The sequence below is a fragment of the Aotus nancymaae genome, unplaced genomic scaffold (assembly GCF_030222135.1).
Source record: "Aotus nancymaae isolate 86718 unplaced genomic scaffold, 86718_ANA_hifiasm-v0.15.2.pri h1tg000019l, whole genome shotgun sequence".
Taxonomy (NCBI): Eukaryota; Metazoa; Chordata; class Mammalia; order Primates; family Aotidae; genus Aotus; species Aotus nancymaae.
In genome coordinates, this window is record NW_026988431.1 from 1266349 (window position 1) to 1287616 (window position 21268).

Below are 21268 nucleotides of genomic sequence, written 5' to 3' on the forward strand. Positions count from 1 at the left end.
CCGGCCTTGTCATCACACCTGTTTTGAAAGCACTGCATGGGCCCAATCTGGCCTACCAATCACAGTGCAGCCCCTGGGCCATCCACCTCAGGGCCTCCCTTCCCGTCCAGTAGAGTGCACACACCCTTATTTACACTATGGATTAAAGGATCACACAGACACAATATAGCCATGGAAAAACCCTTGTTTATTTGATTAAACAAAAATAAAATAAGCTGCATAGGAACAATTTTAAAGTCCAAAGAGACACCAGCTTTGTTTTAAGGCTGTAGTAGCTGATACAGCATCTCCTTGCTACCTTCCCCAGCCTTCTCTGTGGACCACAGCGATACATTCAGAAGCCTGCTAGCTAACACAGGAGTTTTTGAACACTTTCCCATTGGTTCTTCACTGCTCATTGCCTGTCATGCCTGCGGTCTGATATTTAAGATTTAAAATGTGAAAGCCAAAAGGGGGGGGCGGGGGGGGAACAATTAAACAAAAACTTACTTCTGCCTAAAGGTTTGGGGGGAAATCTTCATTTCCCTACCCAGCTACTGAACTGATGGGATTCACACTACCATGGCAATGCCCATTTCAAAGTGGCAAATAGCAGTTAGCACCCCACCCCAGATGGGCTTGCAGTGTGGTTTCTGCTGCCAGGGGCATTACTACGGTAGTGCATATTCCTTATATCATGTCTGCCTTGGACAAATACAAATCAAGAGGTTTAACTTAGTCATTCTAACATAAGGCAACATGCCCACATTAATTCCCCCAATTCTGTGTTTACTTAAAAAAAAAAAAAAAGACTCACCTGAGTCACATGTTCCACAGTTAAAAATTAAAGCATTTTGCTGACCCGGCATGAGGGCTAATGGGCAGTGTTAGGATTCAGTATAACAACCCTCCTCCCACCCACCCAAGTATAACTAACATGCTAGATAAAAACAACACCCTTACCCACCCACCCTCACCTGCATCAATGTTAAGAGAAAAGGGGGGAAAAAAGAAAGGAATCTTACCACCCTAAAAGCAAGAAAACCCCAGAAATGTGAAAAATCTTCCTCTGAAGAAATCAACTACACAGATTGCTAGAAACAAAGAACTACTACGGAGCTGGTTATTTAAGGAAAGTAAACACTTTGCTACACACATCAACATTCAGTCAGTGTGCTCTGAGATAGGGTCTTAAGAAAAATACTACCTGAGCTTGTAAGTTAATACAATCATTAAAAGGAGGTCTAAGACCATGTGGATACACAAAACTTTTAGAACCATTATTGGTTAAATGATGATGGAAAATATCCCACCAGGCTGGCTTGTTAACCCGTAAGATCGGTTTTAAAGAATAGACATAATTGAGGTATTTCTTCACCATGACATTTATAAGCCCAACTCATGACAATGACAGTGGTCTTAGGACCCTCCTCTCTTCCAACCAACCAAAAATTAGGGCAGAAGAGAGGTGGGAGGGTCAATACAGTATATCCTGGTAATGTGCTTCTCAACTTTATCAAGTATTTAATAAACAAGGGGGGAAAAAAACCCGTCAACGTGTTACCTTTGGTAGAAAAAAAATCAAAACACAAAACAAAAGAGCAATATACACTTCACAGTCACTGCTCAGTCAAAACAGTGATTGTTCCAACATCATGGTGATGAATGTCCTGCTGGGTCCAGAAGCTACGAATACAATCATGTAGTCAAAAGGATTCTCATTCCCTTCAAATATTGGATGTTTCCAAGAACTAGACCTTTAGAATTACTCCTAAAAGGGTATTAGTTGCAGACATATGAAATACAGATAAAACATTTTTCTCTTGAAGAGAAAGAGACCTACAGGTCTTTATTTGTACTTAAGTCCTCCAATAGGTCAGATTAACCAGTAGTTTCATAATACTGAACAACAGTAACGGTATGCATAATTCTTTGTGAGGGGAAAAGCCAGATTGCTAAGAACTACTTGGATTTATGACTACATTTGCCTGACGTTTCTCTTTCAAGGTTAATAAAACATTTCTCCTGGGAGAAATCAGTTGTAGATTTATGATAACATCTCTTTCAGAGGTAGCTTCCCGCTCCCGCCCACTCCCCACTGGATTAATACTATTCTTTTTGAGACCTGTCAGATGCTAAACATGAGGTAGATGACTGGCCACAATTGAGGTAGAAACTCAACAAAAGCAGTCAGTGTGGTCTGGAATGCTGCGTCCTGTGCCCCTGGCCTGCAGAAAGCCAGACAAGGCCATAGAGCTCCAGAGGCCCTGGCCATGTGACACCATCACCTGTGAGGACAAGTGTTTGACCTTTATACAGCCCCAGACTGTTGGAAACTCAGAGTGATGTTTTAAATATACCTTAAATATACCCTAAATACTTTTTGGCACCACTGGATTAAAAAACAAAAAATCAGAAAAACAAGCTTAAAACTTTGGCATATCTTTCACCACCTACCAGAACACAGCAATCTTAGAATCTTCCAATGAGGAAGACAACACATATAAATAGTACTTTGCTGCTTCAAGCCTAAAAGACTCTCCTCAAATAATTAAGCTTTGGCTTAACTAGAATAAATCAGACTGGGCCAGTCGCAAGCTATTCTCTTGCAACTCCATCACAAAGTGCCTCAATTCTGGCAACATTTTTGGCCCAACACCTAATTTGGATTCGGTTTATGGTACCCTTTATTATGTGTTTTCCCAAATAAGTTAGACTTAAAAGGGCATTGAGGAGTTAGTGCACTTGGGGTACAGCCCAGGTCACTGTGCTCTAGTCAACTTGAGTGCCACTTGCAGCCCCAACAGGGTACAGGTTCTGAGACAGGATTAGATCTCGGGACCAAAAATAACACTTTTGAAATGTTAAGTCAGTGTCAAGCAAAAGTGGTTTTTACCTATGGGTTAGATTTCCTTTAAACATCTCAATACCCAAACCTGCATATCCAAACCCAATGGGCATCTCCAAACATAAACTGAGCTGACAATACACCCCACCCAACCCTCGCCACCTGACCAGATCAAGACCTCCATGGGGACTATTGTCTTAATTGTCATATTTACTCTCCAGAAACCTTTTTATTCTCCTACCTCATAACACCCAGGACCTCACTATTTTTTCCATCATGCTGAAGACTCCCTTCCTTGACCGAACTCCCGGCTACCCTGGCATCACCTCGTAACAGGCAGGAGATTATGTATTTAAACACAGGTACTTTTAACAGTCTCACACTAGGGACTGCCAAATGTTGGCTTTCATCATCTTTCTTTGATTTGGAACATTTCACATCATACAATAAACACTCTCCAAAGTGCTTCGCACCAATCCCTACGGGTCAGGAGTCAATCGCGGGCAGCCACAAATGGCCAATGTTTTAAAAACAAAAGCTTTCCAAATGTGACCATGTTTCTCAAATGCCAGTCAGGCACCATTGTGGGTACAGAAAGGTAGGGGGATATACCACCACTGGGGACACAGAGGTTGTACTTCCAATCTACACACATATTTCAGGGGCAGAGTTCTACTTGCTCTAAGCCTGCAAATTTATGTCTGTAAATTAAGACCTGTTAATTTCAATTGTGGAGTGAAAATCTTGGCTTTTCAACCAAATCCATAGTAAAATGTCAAATAAGAAGCTTTAGTTACTGCTATGCACCAAGAAAATTTCTCATTTAGGTCCCAAAATTTTCCTACATCTGGGGAAATTAGAAAGAAAAGAGCAGAATGAAAATGACTACGAAAAGATTTTAATCAAGATCCATTTCCTCAATAAAATTTGTTTTTCAAGCATTTAAAACCAGTTGTCTTTGGTATTTAAAGGGTGGCTTGTTGGGTGGCTCGGGAGAAGGAAGAAAGTTCAGCACCAACTTACTCCAAAATAAAAAACAGCAAAAATGTTCAGCTATATTAACTCTTTACCAAAGAACTTCGAGCTTAATGGCCAAAAGGCAACTGAATAGGCACTGGGGAAGGATTCACTATTAAATTCTATAGCAAAAGGAGCTTCTACCAAACAAGGTTTCTCAACGCCTTCCCACCCTGTAACAGCAGCTGGGAGCCAGCAGTTTGAAGTTACTTTCCAACTTTTCAATCTTTTATTGCATGCAGTTCTCCTCTGTGAGATGAAATTTTTTTTCCTTCCCATTTTGGTCACTCAGAAGCCCTAGAATTAAAGCAATGGGAAGAGACAGCGTAGCTTGTAGTAGCAGATTAAATGTCCAAAAGAGGTGTGTGGGAAAAGCAATTTGATTGACTTGTCATATCGTCCCCATCATCTCCTTTTTCTATTGGGATAACAAAAGCAAACTGCTCCATTTGTTAATCTGTTCTGTTCATTTCAAACTATATTTTGCAATATAAATTTCTGTTAAATAGAGGAACAGAAGTTGATCCGTAAGTCTTTATTTTTAAACAAGAGGTCTCTCTTGTAAGCCACTGACGTTTGTTTGAGTCACTCTTTCCCTGAGGAGGGCACCTCCAGAATTGGGTTATTTTAGTATTTGGGGGAATGCAGGGACCCATTGGGTTCTGACAAGCAGGGAATCAGCTACACCTGCTTTGCACTTGAAAGACAGACAATGCCCAGAAGCACAAGTTTTGTGCCCAAGTCCAGCTTACAACCAACCAATCCTGTAAAGTGACAGATTCTACCCCACAGTTCTGCAGCGGGAGTCTTAAATTTTCATTCTTTGGTACCAAGTTACAGGTTTAAGAAAAGACATTACATCCTATATTTCAGGTTGGGAACTATTTGGTTTCTCGATCCTTTATATTCAAAGGCCTTGGGGGTGGGGGGTGGGGCGCAGGGACATGGGGATTCATGTTAAACCATGAGGTCCTGAAGCATGGCTGGGGTGCAAACAATCCTATAAAAAGTGACCCAGCAGAGGGTGTGGGACTGGGCTGTTCCCTGAACTTCCAGAGCAGGAAAAAAACTGTGCTTGTAAAAAAAACGTTCCTTCCTTTGCCTGCTCTTCTTAGGAAAAGAAACTCCTAGCACGACAGAACAAACTCCTATGCACTCTCGGGTCAGGACGAACCTGCCCCTTCTGTGAAGTCCCTATAGTGTGGGGGTGCCTGGCTTCTTTCATGTGCTCTCTGACTCCCTCAGCACGAGCATGTCCACCCACACTCATGTCCACATGAGCCCATGCCTGAAAACCCTCTCTCTGAGAATGAGGTTAACTTCCTTCTTCCTTCCATTTAACTCTTTATAACCAACAACAAAATAAGAAAACTTAACTTTTGAGAATATGGTTAATCAAAACTCCTGAGCTACATCTATATATATTTTTAAGAAACCAAAGTGTGAAAGGAGAGGTTGGGGAGGCAGTGTCATTTTCGGCTTTACTACTTGGGTGCAAGATGGCTTTGAAACAAATACACACACACCCTCCCTTAAAAGAAACAAAGATTATATACCCTAAAATATGAAGGGTCTGCTTTTCTTGGCTAGCAAGCCACAGCCACAACGTCTAGGATTAAGCAAAGATGCAGAAGAGGAGGTTAAACACACTGAGGTATAAATGGAGAACAGAGCAGAGTTCTCTGTTGCAGCATTTAAAAAGAGAAGATTTTCCAAAAAGATCAAAACGACACAACATAATCTAACCCCATATAAACACAGTATTCTCAAGAACACAGATACTCTATAATTATGCATTTTAAATCCTATTTTTTCCATGTTTTATAGTTTTTTGTTTTTTTACTTAGTAGTTTTTTTTGTGTTTCCTTGGCTCAATCTACAGAATACACCCCACCACACACATCCAGTGCCCTCCCAGCCATACAGATGCCAGGTTTGTGCATATCATGTCCCACGCAGGGGAAGAGGGAAATGCGACTCCACTGAGGAGAGGAAGAGGGCCTGTTGCAGAAGGAAATGCAAAGATTTATGAGGTAGATAGAAATTATCACTTCACAGGCTCAATCCCTGCAGAAAAGATAAGTACATTCATCTGTAAAAAAATAAAGATGAGGTAGGACTTAAGTAATGTTGTACTTTTCTTGTTCTCTTTTAAAAAAAAGAAAAAAAGAAATCTCCCTGAGACTGTTTCTTCTTTGAAATTCAAAAAGAGAGAGAGAGAGAGAGAAAGAGAGAGAGAGAGACGCACACACACCCCAAACACAGAAACCTAGGAAATGCAATTAGAAGACGAGGATTCGATTGTTGCCGAAGTCCACCACAACGATCATTCCGTCGGGGGTGATGGCGATGCCTGAAGGGCGGTCCATCTGCCCGAAGCCGCTGCCTTGAGCACCAAACTTGCACAGGAAGCTGCCGTTGGATTCAAACATCTGTACCCGATGGTTCCTGGAATCCGCCACGATGATGCGCCCTTCCTGGTCCACGGCGACACCTTGTGGGCGCAGGAACTGCCCATTGCCTGTGCCCTCCGAGCCCAGGAAGCGTGCCGACTGGCAGTCGGGGTGAATGACCAGGAGCCTGTGGTTGTTGAAGTCGGTGACCACCAAGTGGCCCTCATGGTTGAAGGCCACACCCCGTGGGGAGTCAAAGTGCTTCCAGAGAGCCCCCTCGAAGCCATACTTATTTAGGAAGACACCATCAGGCCCAAACAGCTGGATCCGGTGGTTCCTCGTGTCTGAGACCAGGATCTTGCCTTCAGAATTCACCGCCACATCCCAAGGGTAGTTGAATTGCCCGTTCTTGGTTCCCTTCTCACCGAATTTGAGGAGGAACTGGCCCTCGAAGGTGAAGATCTGGATGCGATGATTGTCCTTGTCAGCCACCACGATCCTGCGTGAGGCGTCACAGGCCACCCCGGCTGGTCGGTCGAACTGCCCAGGCCGGGAGCCCAGGGTGCCGAATTTGTGGTGGAAGGCGCCACAGGGCTTGAACACCTGGATGCGGTTGTTGCTGCGGTCAGCGACAATGATGTAGCCCTCCTTGTCTACACTCACGCCCCAAGGGCGGCAGAGCTTGCCATCGCTGTCACCCTCGCTGCCGAAGCTCAGGCCTGGGAGCCCGATGCCCACATAGCTGCGGCCCGACTTGACCACCACCTTGAAAGGGCTGTTCTCGATGTGCTGGTTGCACAGTGTCACTGACACCAGGTGCTCACCCTCCAGCTGGGGCCGGTAACTCACCACATATGTCCCATTTTGCTGATCGCTCACCTCTGCACCAAACAGGTTGCCATCAGGGCCAAGGACCACAGCCGACATCAGATCACCTCCTGAGAGCCGGGGCTCACCATCGTGGTCATAACCAATGACTGTGAAGGAGGCCACCTTACCCTGGAGGGCACGCTTGAGGCCATCACCCGTGGCCTTGGTGAGTGGGGCAAACGCCCCGCTGCTAACAAAGCCAAAAGACTTGATGGCAAGGTACAGCGCCTGATCCGGGGGTGTGAACATGACTCGGTCATCTTCCTGGGGCTGCAGGAGGCTCCGCACGGTCTTCAGCTCCTGTACCTGGGCCAGCATGCGGTCTCGGGCCAGCAGGATGTCCAGCGCTCGGCCCTCCTCCAGGACCTGCTGCACGGCACTGATGGTGCTCTCCAGCTTGTTGAGGTTTTGCCGCAGCTTCTCCACCTGCAGGTACAGAGACTTGGCTTTCACCTGGCGAATCTTTTCTACCTGGAGGGAAAAGCAAGAGTGGAGAAAGACACAGAGGCTTAGAGCCAAGCACGGAAAACCCCACATAAGGCACAACTAATCACAAGGAAGCATCAAACACATCTTGAGAGATGGTCTACAAAAAACACCTGGCCAATGTATTCTTCGAAAGCAGCAAAATCACAAAGGACCAAAAAATGCCGAAGAACTATTCTGGGTTACAGAAGATAGTTACTAGAGACAAGACAACTAAATGTGATTAGTGACCCTGGCCTGAGGGAAATGGCCAGCTATGCAGAGCACCACTGGGACAACTGTTGAACCTTGATTATGGACTGAGGAGTAGATGCTAGCACTGTATCAAAACCAAATTTCCTAACTTCCATAATTGTACTGTGTTTAGGTGTAAAGGGGTTGTGTTTCCAATATACCAACTCACTCTCAAATCACAAACATATACATACATGTACACACACGCATACGCATTCAGTGAATGTTGCAGTGAGCTGAGATAGTGCCATTGCACTCCAGCCTGGGTGACAGAGCCAGACTCCATCTCAAAAAATAGTAATTGGGACAAAATGTACATTCCTGCTTTTTCATCCGTTTAGTGAACCAGGATACATGTGTACGGAGAGGTCCACATGGGGACAGATTAAAGAAGCTTTGCCCACTGGGCCAAATCTCCACCTTTGATTCTTATGCATGAACTATACATGCACTAACTATATAAGCACCAAGTCCACTGGAAATATACAAGGCCCAAGAATGAAGAGATGCCACCTGGATATCAACAACAGGGTCGTCTTAATCCTTGCACTCATATATCTTCATGTTAAATCACCAGAGATGCAGGAAAACAAAACTTACAACAAAGAGATACCCAGACAGAGACAGGCAAGGCCAAGAGGGCTTTGCTGGGAACAGAAAAAAAAATTCAGTCATTAGTCAAAGAGAGAGGGGCTCCCACAGGATTTGGAGCAAGGTTCTATAGCAAGAGTGTCCAGAATAAGGAAGCTTATTTTGGAATGCTCGGAGGATAAATTTTTGGGCAAGCAGAAACTGCTCACTACAACGAAGACGAGACTGACTCTTCTTTCAAACAGGCATCTCCTAAGAGTATAAACCTGCTATTTCTTCTGAAAGAGAACTGCCTTTAGAGAGGACAGTGGGTCAGCCTTGCAGGAGGGAGGGTAACTAAGGTGAAAGCGGCAGAAACCCCACACACAAAGGCCTTTTTCATCAGGAAATCCAGAAGAGCGAGTTTGTGGCAGAGTTCACTACAAAGCTCTCAGGTTGCAAGAAGTGGGCCCCTCAGTTATAATTAACATTCGTGGGTGGCATAACACTGGCAGACCCATGGGGACATCTGAGTGTCTGAAAACTATGTCATGCCCACAAAGGTGCTCAAAAAATGTGCTTAATTCAAAATCTTGGAGACCTCCAAAGTCTCTTCTTGTCAGAAAGTAATTGAGCCATATTCCTTAAGAGTTCAGAAGAGGCAGAAAGCATCCAGTTGCGAAGTTAACTAAATGGAAAATGCAAAACCCAGTGACGCCTTGCAGATCATTGTAGAGCACAGCAGTTAGCAAGGGTCACTTGCAGAAACGGCGGCACCATCCCAACCATCATCATATTGTTTGGAGATGGAAACAGGCACACTCCACAAAGATACCCTTAGAAATCAGCTCTAGTCTTTTTTTTTTTAGACAGTTTCACTCTTGTCGCCAGGGTTGGAGTGCAATGGCAGGGCCTTGGGACACTGCAACCTCCACCTCCCAGGTTCAAGTGATTCTCCTGCCTCAGCCTCTCGAGTAGCTGGGATTACAGGCATGTGCCACCACACCCGGCTAATTTTTAGTAGAGACGGGATTTCTCCATATTGGTCAGGCTGGTCTCAAATGCCTGACCTCAGGTGATTCGCCTGCCTTGGCCTCCCAAAGTGCTGGGATTACAGCCGTGAGCCACCGCGCCTGGCCAATCAGCTCCAGTCTTTTTTTGTGTCTTCAGACAACATAATTATAGTTAAAGAACTGGCATGGAGTACTGGCCCTTTCATAGACATAACTCTCCGCCTTTCTGAATGGGGACATAGAATCAGAAAAGGAACAGAGGAACATTTGGAATGCTGGCTTGGGTGGGGTAGTAGTCTTTCCAGCTGATTTTTATCTAAGCAGCACACTAGTCTGCTCAGCACTCTTTCCTGCTCCAACAGGAAGAAAGGACACACACTCACTGCCCTCCTAAGAGGAAAACTGGTTTTCCACAAGAGGTCAGGAAGTGCAACCAGCCAGGTCACCAAAAATAGGGATGTTTCCCACCAGCCTGCCTTTCCTAACAACAGTTTTGACTACGCTCCCTTGTTTTGCCTTCCCTTGAGTGAATGCATATAAAACTGGAGACTGCTTCAGTCCTGCTTACGCACATACTTCTGAAAAGGCTTCTTGTTGTTTTGCCGCGGACAGCATCCACAATGTTCCGGGGACCCCCTGCATCTTTCTGCCAACAGGCCTTCTAAAAAATTACCAAGTGTTCTAAACTTAGAGCTTGGCTCCTGGACCTGCAATTGGAGACCTCGTGGAGTCCAAGTGGGCACAGCCTCGGTGGGGAGCTCCCTGTTTGTTACCTTCCACAGCAGCTCGCACTCGCGCTCCTCCAGGGCTTTCTTATGCCGCGCAGTCACAGCTTTCACCTCCGACTGCACAACCTTTGCCTTCATCTCCACTTGTTCCGCCACCGTCTGGGCCTGCTCGATGCTCAGCTGAAAAACCAAAAAAACCGCCGAGGCATTAGAAGGACTGTTACTCCTTATATAAAACATTTGACTCTGCTCTGTCAGACTTGAAAAGCTGACACCCTGGGTTCCCAGACCACTTGACTCACTCCCTTGGAAGGAAAACAGGCACTTAGGGAGAGACTGGCATCTGTCTGACATGTAACTGAAGGAGATGCTGGCAAGAGCTCGATTTCTTTGTATGAGAAATGGCACCTACACAGTGAATGTCAGAACTATTAAAAGATACCCTGACACAGTGAAACCAGTGTATTTGGGTGACAGCTGAAAACTGGGAATGAGGATCAGCTGTAAAAGGTACAACTCTAGCCACACACGCGACTTTGCCCCAGACTTCTTGGCCTCACTCTCTGCCTGGGCAAAACCCTGCAGGCCAGGCACATCCCTCACATGAGGGTGTGTGACAGGCTAGTGACTAACTCATCCTGCTTTTGTCAAGGCACTGGCAACACAGCTCATCCCAGCCAGAATGAACACCAAGTACACACTGGAACTATCCCCCGATCTACCTAAAAAGCTATGCCTCGTGGTCAGAGACCATCTACACATCACGACACACGCCACCCTGTACCAGCCCTAGTAAATCAGCCAGTTTAATCAGACGTATTATTGTTCATAAAAAATTTATCCAGACAGAAGGCATGGTGTTTTCATTAATATTACATGGTGTGTCTTGAAAAGCCACAAGGATTTCTTTGAGATACCGAGGTATTAAATCAGGGATTCCAAAGTGATTGCTGTTGCTACACCAGGTTTCAGGGCAGATGATCCAATCAGGAGGGTGTCAGAGAAACACAAAGGGTATAGAGCCTGGTATAGGCTTAGGAATCATCCGCTTCACCATGGACAGAGGTGTTTCTGGGATGTGAACTTTCAGTGCTAAAACTGGGACAGTCCCACGCAAACCAGGCTGGTCAGTCATCCCTGAAATCAGGCAATGCAGGTTCAAATCCTGGGTTAGTTTAAGGCCTCCTACTAGTTGTAAGGCCTTGGACAAGATCCTGGTCCTCTCTTGGTAAAGGGTAGCTGTGAGGGAAATGCAGAGCAATGCATGGGTAGAGCTGAGCTCAGCACCTGGCACCGAGTAAAACACTGTTATTAACAGTTCTCAGCTGAGAAACACCTGGGACAAAAGTTCAGCCACTGTGCCTTGTCAGGCCACTTAGCTCCTATCATAAAATTTACCATTAGTCACACTTAGTATGTTCAGTGTTGTGTAATCATCACCACTACCCAGCTTCAGAACATTTTCATCACCCACAAACCAAAGGCCATAACCATTAAGAAGTCATCTCCACTTCCCTCCTCCCCATAGCGATCACTAATCTACTGTGTCTCTACAGATTTTCTTTCTTTTTCTTTTTTGAGATGGAGTCTCGCTCTGCCGCCCAGGCTGCAGCTGGGACTACAGGCAAGCACCACCATGCCTGGCTAATTTTTGTATTTTTAGTAGAGATGGGGTTTCGTCATATTGGCCAGGCTGGTCTCAAACTCCTGACCTTGTAATCCGCCGGCTGTAGCCTCCCACAGTGCTGGGATTACAGGCCTGAGCCACTGCACCCAGCCCTTTTTTTAAAAATAGAGGTGGGAGGCCGGGTACAGTGGCTCATGTCTATAATCCCAACACTTTGGGAAGCCAAGGCGGGTGGATCACCTGAGGTCGAGTTCAAGACCATCCTGGCCAACATGGTGAAACCCCACCTGTACTAAAAATACAAAAATTAGCTGGGTGTGGTGGTAGGCGCCTGTAATCCCAGCTACTTGGGAGGCTGAAGCAGGGGAATCGCTTACAGCTACCTAGTGCTGGTAAATGTGGTTATGGCTAGAGATGTGCAAATATAAAATGCAGAGATTGTTCTCTCCACTCGGGAGATTGAGCCCAGGAGACGGAGGATGGAGTGAGCAGAGATTGTGCCACTGCACTCCAGCCTGGCCAACACAGGAACACTCTGTCTCAAAAAAAAAAAAAAAAGAGAGAGAGAGAGAGAGACAGAGACGTGGTGGGTGGTCTTGCCATGTTGCCTAGGCTGGTCTGAAGCTCTGGGCTCAAGTGATCCATCCACCTAGGCCTCCCAAAGTGCTGGCATTAGATGCATGAGCCACTGGCACCTGGCCTGTTCTGGGTATTTCATACAGATGGCATCAACATACAGTACACAATCTACCTTATTTTTATGCGTATTCTTCCTGCCCAACAGTTTGACTTGGTCTGGATGAGAGCTGACACATTCATGGCATGCAAGACACACTCAACGGTGCTGCTCCAAAAACACCAATGGTGGCCAGGCACGGTGGCTCATGCCTGTAATTCCAGCACTTTGGGAGGCCGAAGCAGGTGAATTACTTGAGCTGAGGAGTTCGAGACCAGCCTGGGCAACATGGTGAAACCTCGTCTCCATTTAAAACAAACAAGCAAACGTACCACCCATGACTCCAGTGGTTAGCTGCCACACTGCATTCTCTGCCTAAGAGGATCATGTGTGACCTAAGGACCTACTGAGCTGATTCACAGGGGAACGCGGTAGATCCAGAGGGCTCATAGGCTATTCACAGCCTGGAATGCTTTCTTTTTGAAACTCACCCTAAATTTCAAAACCCAGTTCAGATGCCACTTCCCTTCTGAAGCTAGAAGGGAACAGCACATTTCTATAACGTTTCTGCTCCACTATCACAATCCTGTCCAAAGTACCACTACATATCAATCAAAGTAGGAGCTAAGTACATAGCCCATGATACATAAGGCACCTGAAATTTAGCAGAACAATCTGTACATTTTATATCTGCACATCTCTAGCCATAACCATGTTTACCAACATTAGGTAGCTGTATTGGGTTAAACACTGTCCCTCCAAAATTCAGGCTCAGCTAAATGCGGGCCAGGATGTGACCTTGCGCGGACACAGAATCTTTGTAGATGTGATTAGCTAAGATGAGGTTATACTAGATTAAGTTGACTCTTAAATCCAAAAACTGATGTCCAGAGAAGATCATGTGCAGACAGATACACAGAGAACAAAGCCATGTGAAGACCAACGCAGAAATGGAAGCTGATGCAGGTACAAGCCAAAGATGCTGGCACCCGCCAGAAGCTAGGATGAAGAAAGCAAGGAGTCTTCCCAAGGGTCTTCAGAGGGAGCATGGTCCTGACACCTTGATCCTGGACCTCTGGCCTGCTGTCTTTAAGGAATCTAGTTTATGATAAATTGTTATAACAGCCCTGAGAAACTAATACGGAAGCCAATAAAGTGAAGCAGGCAGATGTTACATCCACATTACCTAGAAGATAAAAAATTAGCATGGACAATCAAACGAGCATGCATAGAAGCAGGTATCATAATAGCACCGATAAATTTTTAGTTATCTCAGGCTGTCAGGATTCATCCAGAGAAAGAAAGAAAAAACAGAGAGAAAGAGAGAGAGAGAGCGTGAGAGCACAAGAGCTCCCTACACATTTAAATAGAGAATTCAGCACAGGGAAATGGCTAAACAGGTACAGGAGAACTGCTAGGGCAGAGAGCACACTGAGGCAGGCAGTAACTGCAGAAGCAGCTTCTTCTGCTTTGTCTGAGAGAACAAAGGAAAGAAAGCTGTGGTTACAAGAACCCAGAATAAGGTGGTGAGGTTACATCCAGCTAATACTGGGAGTGGCAAGATCTGAAACTGAAACCAACTTCTGCTGCCGGAGTGAAAAGGAATTGCTATTAAGAATTGGGGCTGGGTATGGTGGCCTGTAATCCCAGCACTTTGGGAGGCCAACGCAGGAGGATTAACTTGAAACCAGTCTGGCCAACAGAGCAAGACCCCCTTTCTACAAAAAAAAATTAATGAGTCAGGCTTGGTGGCACTTGCCTATAGTCCCATCTATTCGGGAGGCTGAGCTGGGAGGATTACTTGATCCCCAAGAGATCCAGGCTGCAGCAAGCTGTAACTGCAACACTGCACCCCAGCCTGGGTGACAGAGCAAGACTCCGTCTCAAAACGAATATATAATATGATAAAAACATAACTAATATGAATTGGAAGAAAAAGGGAAGAAGTCCTTTTTCCATACATGTAGTTTGAAGGAGGGTAACACATGGCAAGAATGTGATAGGGCTGGCACCCAAAAAGTAGAACTTAGTAACTGGCACCCTCTATATTTTTAGATGTGTTGGTTATTAATTAGCACAACTGGTGTCCAAGCTACTATTTGACCAAGACAACCAAACCTATATCTGTAACATTTCTTAATCATTCAATAGAAAGCAGAGGTGGCAAACTGTTTTTTATTAATTTTAATGTCATATTCCTTGTCAAACTGATGTTTTTAACATTTAACTTTTAACGGATGCAAAAAACAAAAACAAAAACAAACAAACAAAAAAACCCACTCCCTTCGCATAGGAATGGGTGGACTACCCTACTCACCTCTTCCACTAGTCTCCTAGTCAGTCTTATCCCTCACGTTTTGAACTCTCATTTTATCATAAAAACTGCTTCTTCCATTTTTCAAACAGGTTCAGGGGATTCAAAGCTTTTATTGCAATTTTAATAATTGCCAAGCATGAAAAGCTATTCCTTGGGCTGAAAGTCACAAAAGCCCTACCCAATGCATGGTAAAATAGGTCTTTCCCTTCCAAATTACGCACTACCCAGCCAAGCACTGCATTCCAAAATGTGCAGACCAGGACTTGCTGAACTCGTTCCCAACCTCGAACAGTGCGGCATTTGAAGGATATATAAGGCAGATGGGTTGGGGGAAATGACAACCTAGAAGGGCAGGGTAAACTTCCAAAACAGATATATATACTTCACAGTAAGAAAACAGTAATCACCCAGCAAGCATGATGCTTGAGAGAAAATTTAACCATCCTGGAGATGTTAACAGATCTAATCAAACATTTGAAAGCTGAGGGGGTCCCATGTGGACTGGAGAATCAGTGCTTTCCAGCTGAATACCAAGGGGCACTCACTTAGTATGGAGAAGACTCAGGCCAAATCTGGCTTTCAAGGGAAAGAATATAGGTATTAATTAGCGATGCCTTCTGTGGAGAACAGTGGTGGCACAATGACTGGTATTTAAAGAGCCCAACGGTCAGAAGGTAAGAGAATGCAAATATTACCCATACACTTGTAGGCGACCATACTAGGTATGGGGAGCTACTGTGGGCCACTATAAAATGTAATTTCCAGCCAGGCACAGTGGCTCATGCCTGTAATCACAGCACTTTGGGAGGCTGAGGTGGGCAGATTGCCTGAGGTCAGGAGTTCGAGTCTAGCTGGCCAACATGGTGAAACCCTGCCTCTACTAACAATACCAAAATTGACTGGGTGTGGTGGTGGCCGCCTGTAATTCCAGCTACTCGGGAGGCTAAGGCAGAAGAATCGCCGGAACCCAAGAGGCAGAGGTTGCAGTGACCCAAAATCGTGGCACTGTACTCCAGCCTGGGCAACAGAGGAAGACTCCGCCTCAAAAAAAATGTATTTATCTGTATATAGGACAATCCAGAATTAACTCCAGGATTTATGTCTGGATCTCTTTCCAGAACCAAGACTCCCAAGACAAGTTGTGAGTCTCTCAGAGTCGTAAGTTAGGAACTCTGATTCATAGTCAACCGAATATCTGACATGTTCAATTTAATACCAGATAAAGACCAGATATTCGATGGGGAAATACACTTTTAGTATATATATATATATATATATATATATATATATCCCTATCTGGAAATGATTTATTAGATCCTTTTAAAAATCACACAAACTGATCGTAAAAATAAACAGATGAGGCCGGGCGCAGTAGCTCAAGCACTTTGGGAGATGGAAGCAGGTGGATCGCTTGAGGCCACAGTTTGAGAAGAGCAGCCTGAGCAACATACTACGAAAAATACAAAAATTACCCAGGCGTGGTGGTACATGCCTGTAATCCCAGCTCCTCACTTCAACCTGGGAGGCGGGGGTTGCAGTGAGCCAAGCTCCCGCCACTGCATTCCAGCCTGGGCAACACAGCAAGACTGTCTCAAAAATAATAAAACATATAATCGCGAACTATAGCCATATCTCATCTTATTGCACTTCATAGATAATGTGGGATTTTATTTTCTTCTCTGAGACAGGGTCTCACTCTGTCACACCCAGGCTGGAGTACAGTGGTGCAATCTTGACTCACTGCAACCTCAAACTCCAGGCCTCAAGCAATCCTCCCACCTAAGCCTCCTGAGTAGCTGGAACTATAGGCATACAACACCAGGCTCAACTAATCTTGATTTCTTGGAGAGACAAGGTCTCACTATGTTGCCCAAGCTGGTCTAGAATTCCTGAGCTCAAGTGATCCTCCTGTGTCAGCCTCCCAAAGTGCTGATGTTACAGGTGTGAGCCACAGTACCCGGCCATATTTTTTTTTTATTGAAGATTTGTGGCAATACTGCCGTCAACCAAATCTATTGGTATCATTTTTCCAAAAGCCCTTGTAACTGTCTCAGTGTTACATTTTGGTAATTTTTGCAGTATTTCAAACTTTTCATTATTATTTTAACTGGTGTGCTGATCTGAATAACCCTACAATGGCCTCTAAGTGTTCAAATGAAAGAAAAGGTCCACAAATCTACAATGATTAAGCTTAGTAAGGAAAGCAAGTAGAAAGCTGCAGACAGACGGAAAGCTAGGCCTCTCACACCAGACAGTTGTTGTGAATGTAAGGGAAAGTTCCTAAAGGAAGTTTTAAGTTCACTCCAGTGAACACTCCAACTAGTAACAAGGCAAAACAGCCTTATTGCTGATATGCAGAAAGCTAAATGATCTGGAGGAAAGATCAAACCGGCTATAACTTCTCCTCAAGCCAAAGACTAACCCTAAGCAGGGACCTAACTCCTCAATGCTATGAAGGATGAGAGATGAGGAAGCTGCAGAATTTTGAAGCTAACAGAGGCTGACTGATATGGGTTTAAGAAAACAAGCTATCTCCAAAACATGTATGTGTAGGGTGATGCGGCAAGTGCTAACACAGAAGCTGCAGCAAGTTACCGAGAGATATAGCTAAGGTAACTGATGAAGACAGCTCAACAACAGACTTTCAAGACGTCCTTTTATTGGAAGGAGACAGTCTTATATTGGAAAAAGATGCCATCTAGGACTCTCATAGCTACAGAAGTCAATGCCTGGCTTCAAAGCTTCAAAGGACTGGCTAACTCTTTTGGTAGGGACTAATGCAGCTGGTGATTAAGTCAAAGCCTACAGTCATTGTCCATCCTGGCAATCCTAGGCCCCTCAAGCATTATGATAAATCTACTGTGCCTGTGCTCTACAAATGAACGACAAAGACTGGATGACAGTACATCTGTTTGTAGCATGGTTTATGGAATTTTTTCTTCTTTTTTTTTTTTTGGAGAGGGGGTTAGCTCTTGTTGGCCAGGCTGGAGTGCGATCTCGGATCACTGCAACCTCCGCCTCCCAGGTTTAAGTGATTCTCCTGCTTCAGCCTCCCAAGTAGCTGGGATTACAGGCAGATGCCACCATGCCCGGCTAATTTTTTGTGTTGAGTAGAGAAGGGGTTTCACCATGTTAGTCAGGTTGGTCTCGAACCCCTGACCCCAGGTAATCCATCCACCTCGGCCTCCAAACGTGCTGGGATTACAGGCAAGTGCCACCATGCACGGACGGTTTATAGCATATTTTAAGCCCACTGTTGAGACTCCTTTCAAAAGATTCCTTTCAAAATATTACCAAACATAGACAGTGCACCTGGTCACCCAAGAGCTCTGCAAGAGATGTACAAGGGTATGAAAGATGTTTTCATGTCTGGTAACCCAACATCCGTTCTACAGCCCATGGATTAAGAAGTAGTTTCAACTTTCAAGTCTTATTCACATATACTAAAACTGGAGCTACTATAAAAGAACATTCGTGATTGGTGGGTAGAGTTCAAAATATCAACATTAATAGGATGTTTGAAGAAGCTGATTCTAACCCTAATGGATGACTTTGAGTTGAAGACTCGAGGTCATCCATTAGGGTTGGATCAACTTCTTGGAGCAGAAAGATGCAGTGGAGGAAGTCACTGCAGATGATAACGAGAGAACTAGAAGTGGAGCCCGAAGACGGGACTGAATTGTTGCAATCTCATGAGAAAATTTGAAGGGATGAAGAGTTGTGTCACATTTTAAGAAACTGCCAGGCTGAGCAAGGTAGCTGACGCCTGTAATCTCAGCGCCTTGGGAGGCCAAGGTGAGAGGATCGCTTGAAGCCAGGAGATTACTAACAGCCTAGGCAACAAAGACAGGCCCCTCTCTACAAAAAAAATACAAAGATTTAGCTGGACGTGGTGGAGCACACCTGTAGTCCTAGCTGCATGGGAGGCTGAGGCAAGAGGACTGACTGCCTAAAAGCCCAGGAGAGTTTGAGGTTGCAGTGAGCTATGATGACACCACTACACACACATGGTGAAACCCCATCTCTACTAAAAATACAAAACTTAGCCAGAAGTGGTGGCAGGCGCCTGTAATCCCAGCTACTCAGGAGGCTGAGGCAGGAGAATCACTTGAACCTGGGAGGCAGAGGTTACAGTGAGCCGAGATCGTGCCATTGCACTCCAGCCTGGGCGACAGAGAAAGACTCCATCTCAAAGAAAAAAAAATAGTAACCCAATAGAGCCAATCAAGGATGCTAAACACACACAAGTTATGGTTACACAAGGGCTTTCAAGAAAATCACAATCTATGTCGTGTGCCTGGGTGCGGCCTTATAAACTATTAACAGACCTAAAATGCCTCTACCCAAAATGCTCCGTGATCTAGTATTAGATTAATGTTGGGCACACACTTCCAACTAACATTTGAATCATACCTCTAGGACTTATGCCTAGGTTCTCAACACTTATACAGCTGACTGTATTTATTTTGGAAAGTTGAGTATGTCAGATAAAATCTTTCTCCCCACCCTCTTTTTTCTTTTTTTACTTTTTCTTTTCGTTCACTTTCAACTGTCTTGATGGAGTTATAATCTCCCCACACTCTTTTCTCTCCACAGAAAGTGTGAATTTCCATTTCTCTTGAGATTCCACCATGTTAACCACTCATGATTTGTTGGGTGCTCTCCTTAAGCCTCCATTTTTCTCCCCCAACAATGGCTTTTCCCACTAAGCACCAGCATTCTCTCAATAATGCTCCAAGTGTTTTCAATCTCCCAGGAGAGTATGAGGTTAACAAAATCATATCACAATCTAGGGAACCCATGGTTCTTTCTTTTTTTGTTACAGAGTCTCGTTTGGTCCCCCAGACTGGTGTGCAGTGGCACGATTTTGGCTCACTGCAACCTCTGCTTCCCGGGGTCAAGCAATTCTCCTGCCTCAGTAGTAGCTGGGATTACAGGCGTCCATCACCATGCCCAGCTAATCTTTTGTATTTTTAGTAGACATAGGGTTTCACCCTGCTGGCCAGGTTGGTCTCAAACTCCTGACCTCAGATGATCCGCCTACCTTGGCCTCTCAAAGTGCTGGGATTACAGGCGTGAGCCACCGCACCCAGCTGACACTGGTGGCTCTTGAAGTTCCTGAGGTGATGCCACAGAGAAGGCTGGGCACCAGTGTCAAGGAGACATCAGCAGGGTAAGGCATTTATTTGTCAAGGTCCCAACTGTCGTGGCATAAAATGAAAGACACAAACTACTTCATCCGCAGGGACACAGATGCGCTGATACATAAGAGAATGACACGCAGGTGAAGACACTGACAAAGGAGAACAGCGACCCAGAGACACTCAAGATACTTTAAAGCAAATGAGCAATACTGGTGTAACAATGACAGGATTACTCATTACAGAGAGTCTCTTAAACTTTGAATTTTATGAACCGAACATCATAAAATCTGACTCATCAGAAAAGATTATTTCAATATCATGCATGGAAATGTGGTAGTGGCCGAGGAACTTATTAAATCCTCCCTGTTCTATAAGACACAAGATCTCAAATTCTTTAGCACTTTCAAAACTAATTTTTTTTGTTTTGGAGACAGGGTCTTATTGTTGCCCTGGCTGGAGTGTGTAATCTCGGTTCACTGCAACCTCCATCTTTGGGGCTCAAGCGACCCTTCCACCTATGCCCCGCAATTACCTAGGATTACAGGCAAGTGTCACACCATGCCCGGCTAATTTTTGTACTTTTTGTACAGACAGGGTTTCCCCATGTTGACCAGGCTGGTCTTAAACTCCTGAGCTCAAGCAATCCACCTGCCTCTGCCTCCCAAAGTGGTAGGATTACAGGTGTGAGCCACTGCACTTGGCCAGGATCTTACTTTTAAAACAGCTCACTTATATAAATATTCTAGAATGGTTCCTATGCAATTTCTTCTGGAGGGTGAAGAACTTTTCTTGACTTTCAAAATATTCTACAACACAGGGAAAAGGTCACAATTTTCTGATTTCCTAAAACCTTGTCACCTGGATCACACAAGATTTAATAGTAATTCAGGCACACTATCATATAACTATGTAAGAGAATGTTGCCAACTCTCAAAGGTATACATGCCCCTCCCTAGCCCCAAAGTGACAGAAATTCAACAGAAACAAGGGTTTAAATTACTGGGGATTTATCATCCAGGAAAGGACTGAAGACCCTGAACCTCATATGACATTCTCCCGCTCACTAATTTCTCACATATAAATAGTAAGTCTTTATCATATAAAGGTCTCTGTCTAAAAAGCATTGGGCCAGGCCTGGTGGCTCATGCCTGTAATCCCAGCACTATGAGAGGCTAAGGCAGGAGAATTGCTTGAACCCAGGAGGTGGAGGTTGCAGTGAGCTGAGATCACGCCACTACACTCCAGCCTGGGTGACACAGTGAGACTTTGTCTCAAAAATAAAAATAAGTTAAAGGCATTGGCTGGGCTTGGTGGCTCATGCCTGTAATCCCAGCACTTTGAGAGACCGAGGTGGGCAGATCACCTG

General features: G+C 44.8%; 1 protein-coding gene across 1 annotated transcript in view; it reads right to left on the reverse strand.

Moving 5' to 3' along the window:
* Positions 1–6126: 6126 nt before the first annotated feature.
* TRIM71 (tripartite motif containing 71) overlaps positions 6127–21268 on the reverse strand; it is a 74824-nt gene continuing 59682 nt past the window's right edge. The window contains exons 3-4 of the mRNA XM_021666440.2: positions 10184–10318; positions 6127–7578 (exon numbers count right to left, since the gene is read on the reverse strand). Of these exons, the coding sequence (XP_021522115.2) occupies positions 6127–7578; positions 10184–10318 (1587 nt within the window). The remainder of the gene's footprint in view (positions 7579–10183; positions 10319–21268) is intronic.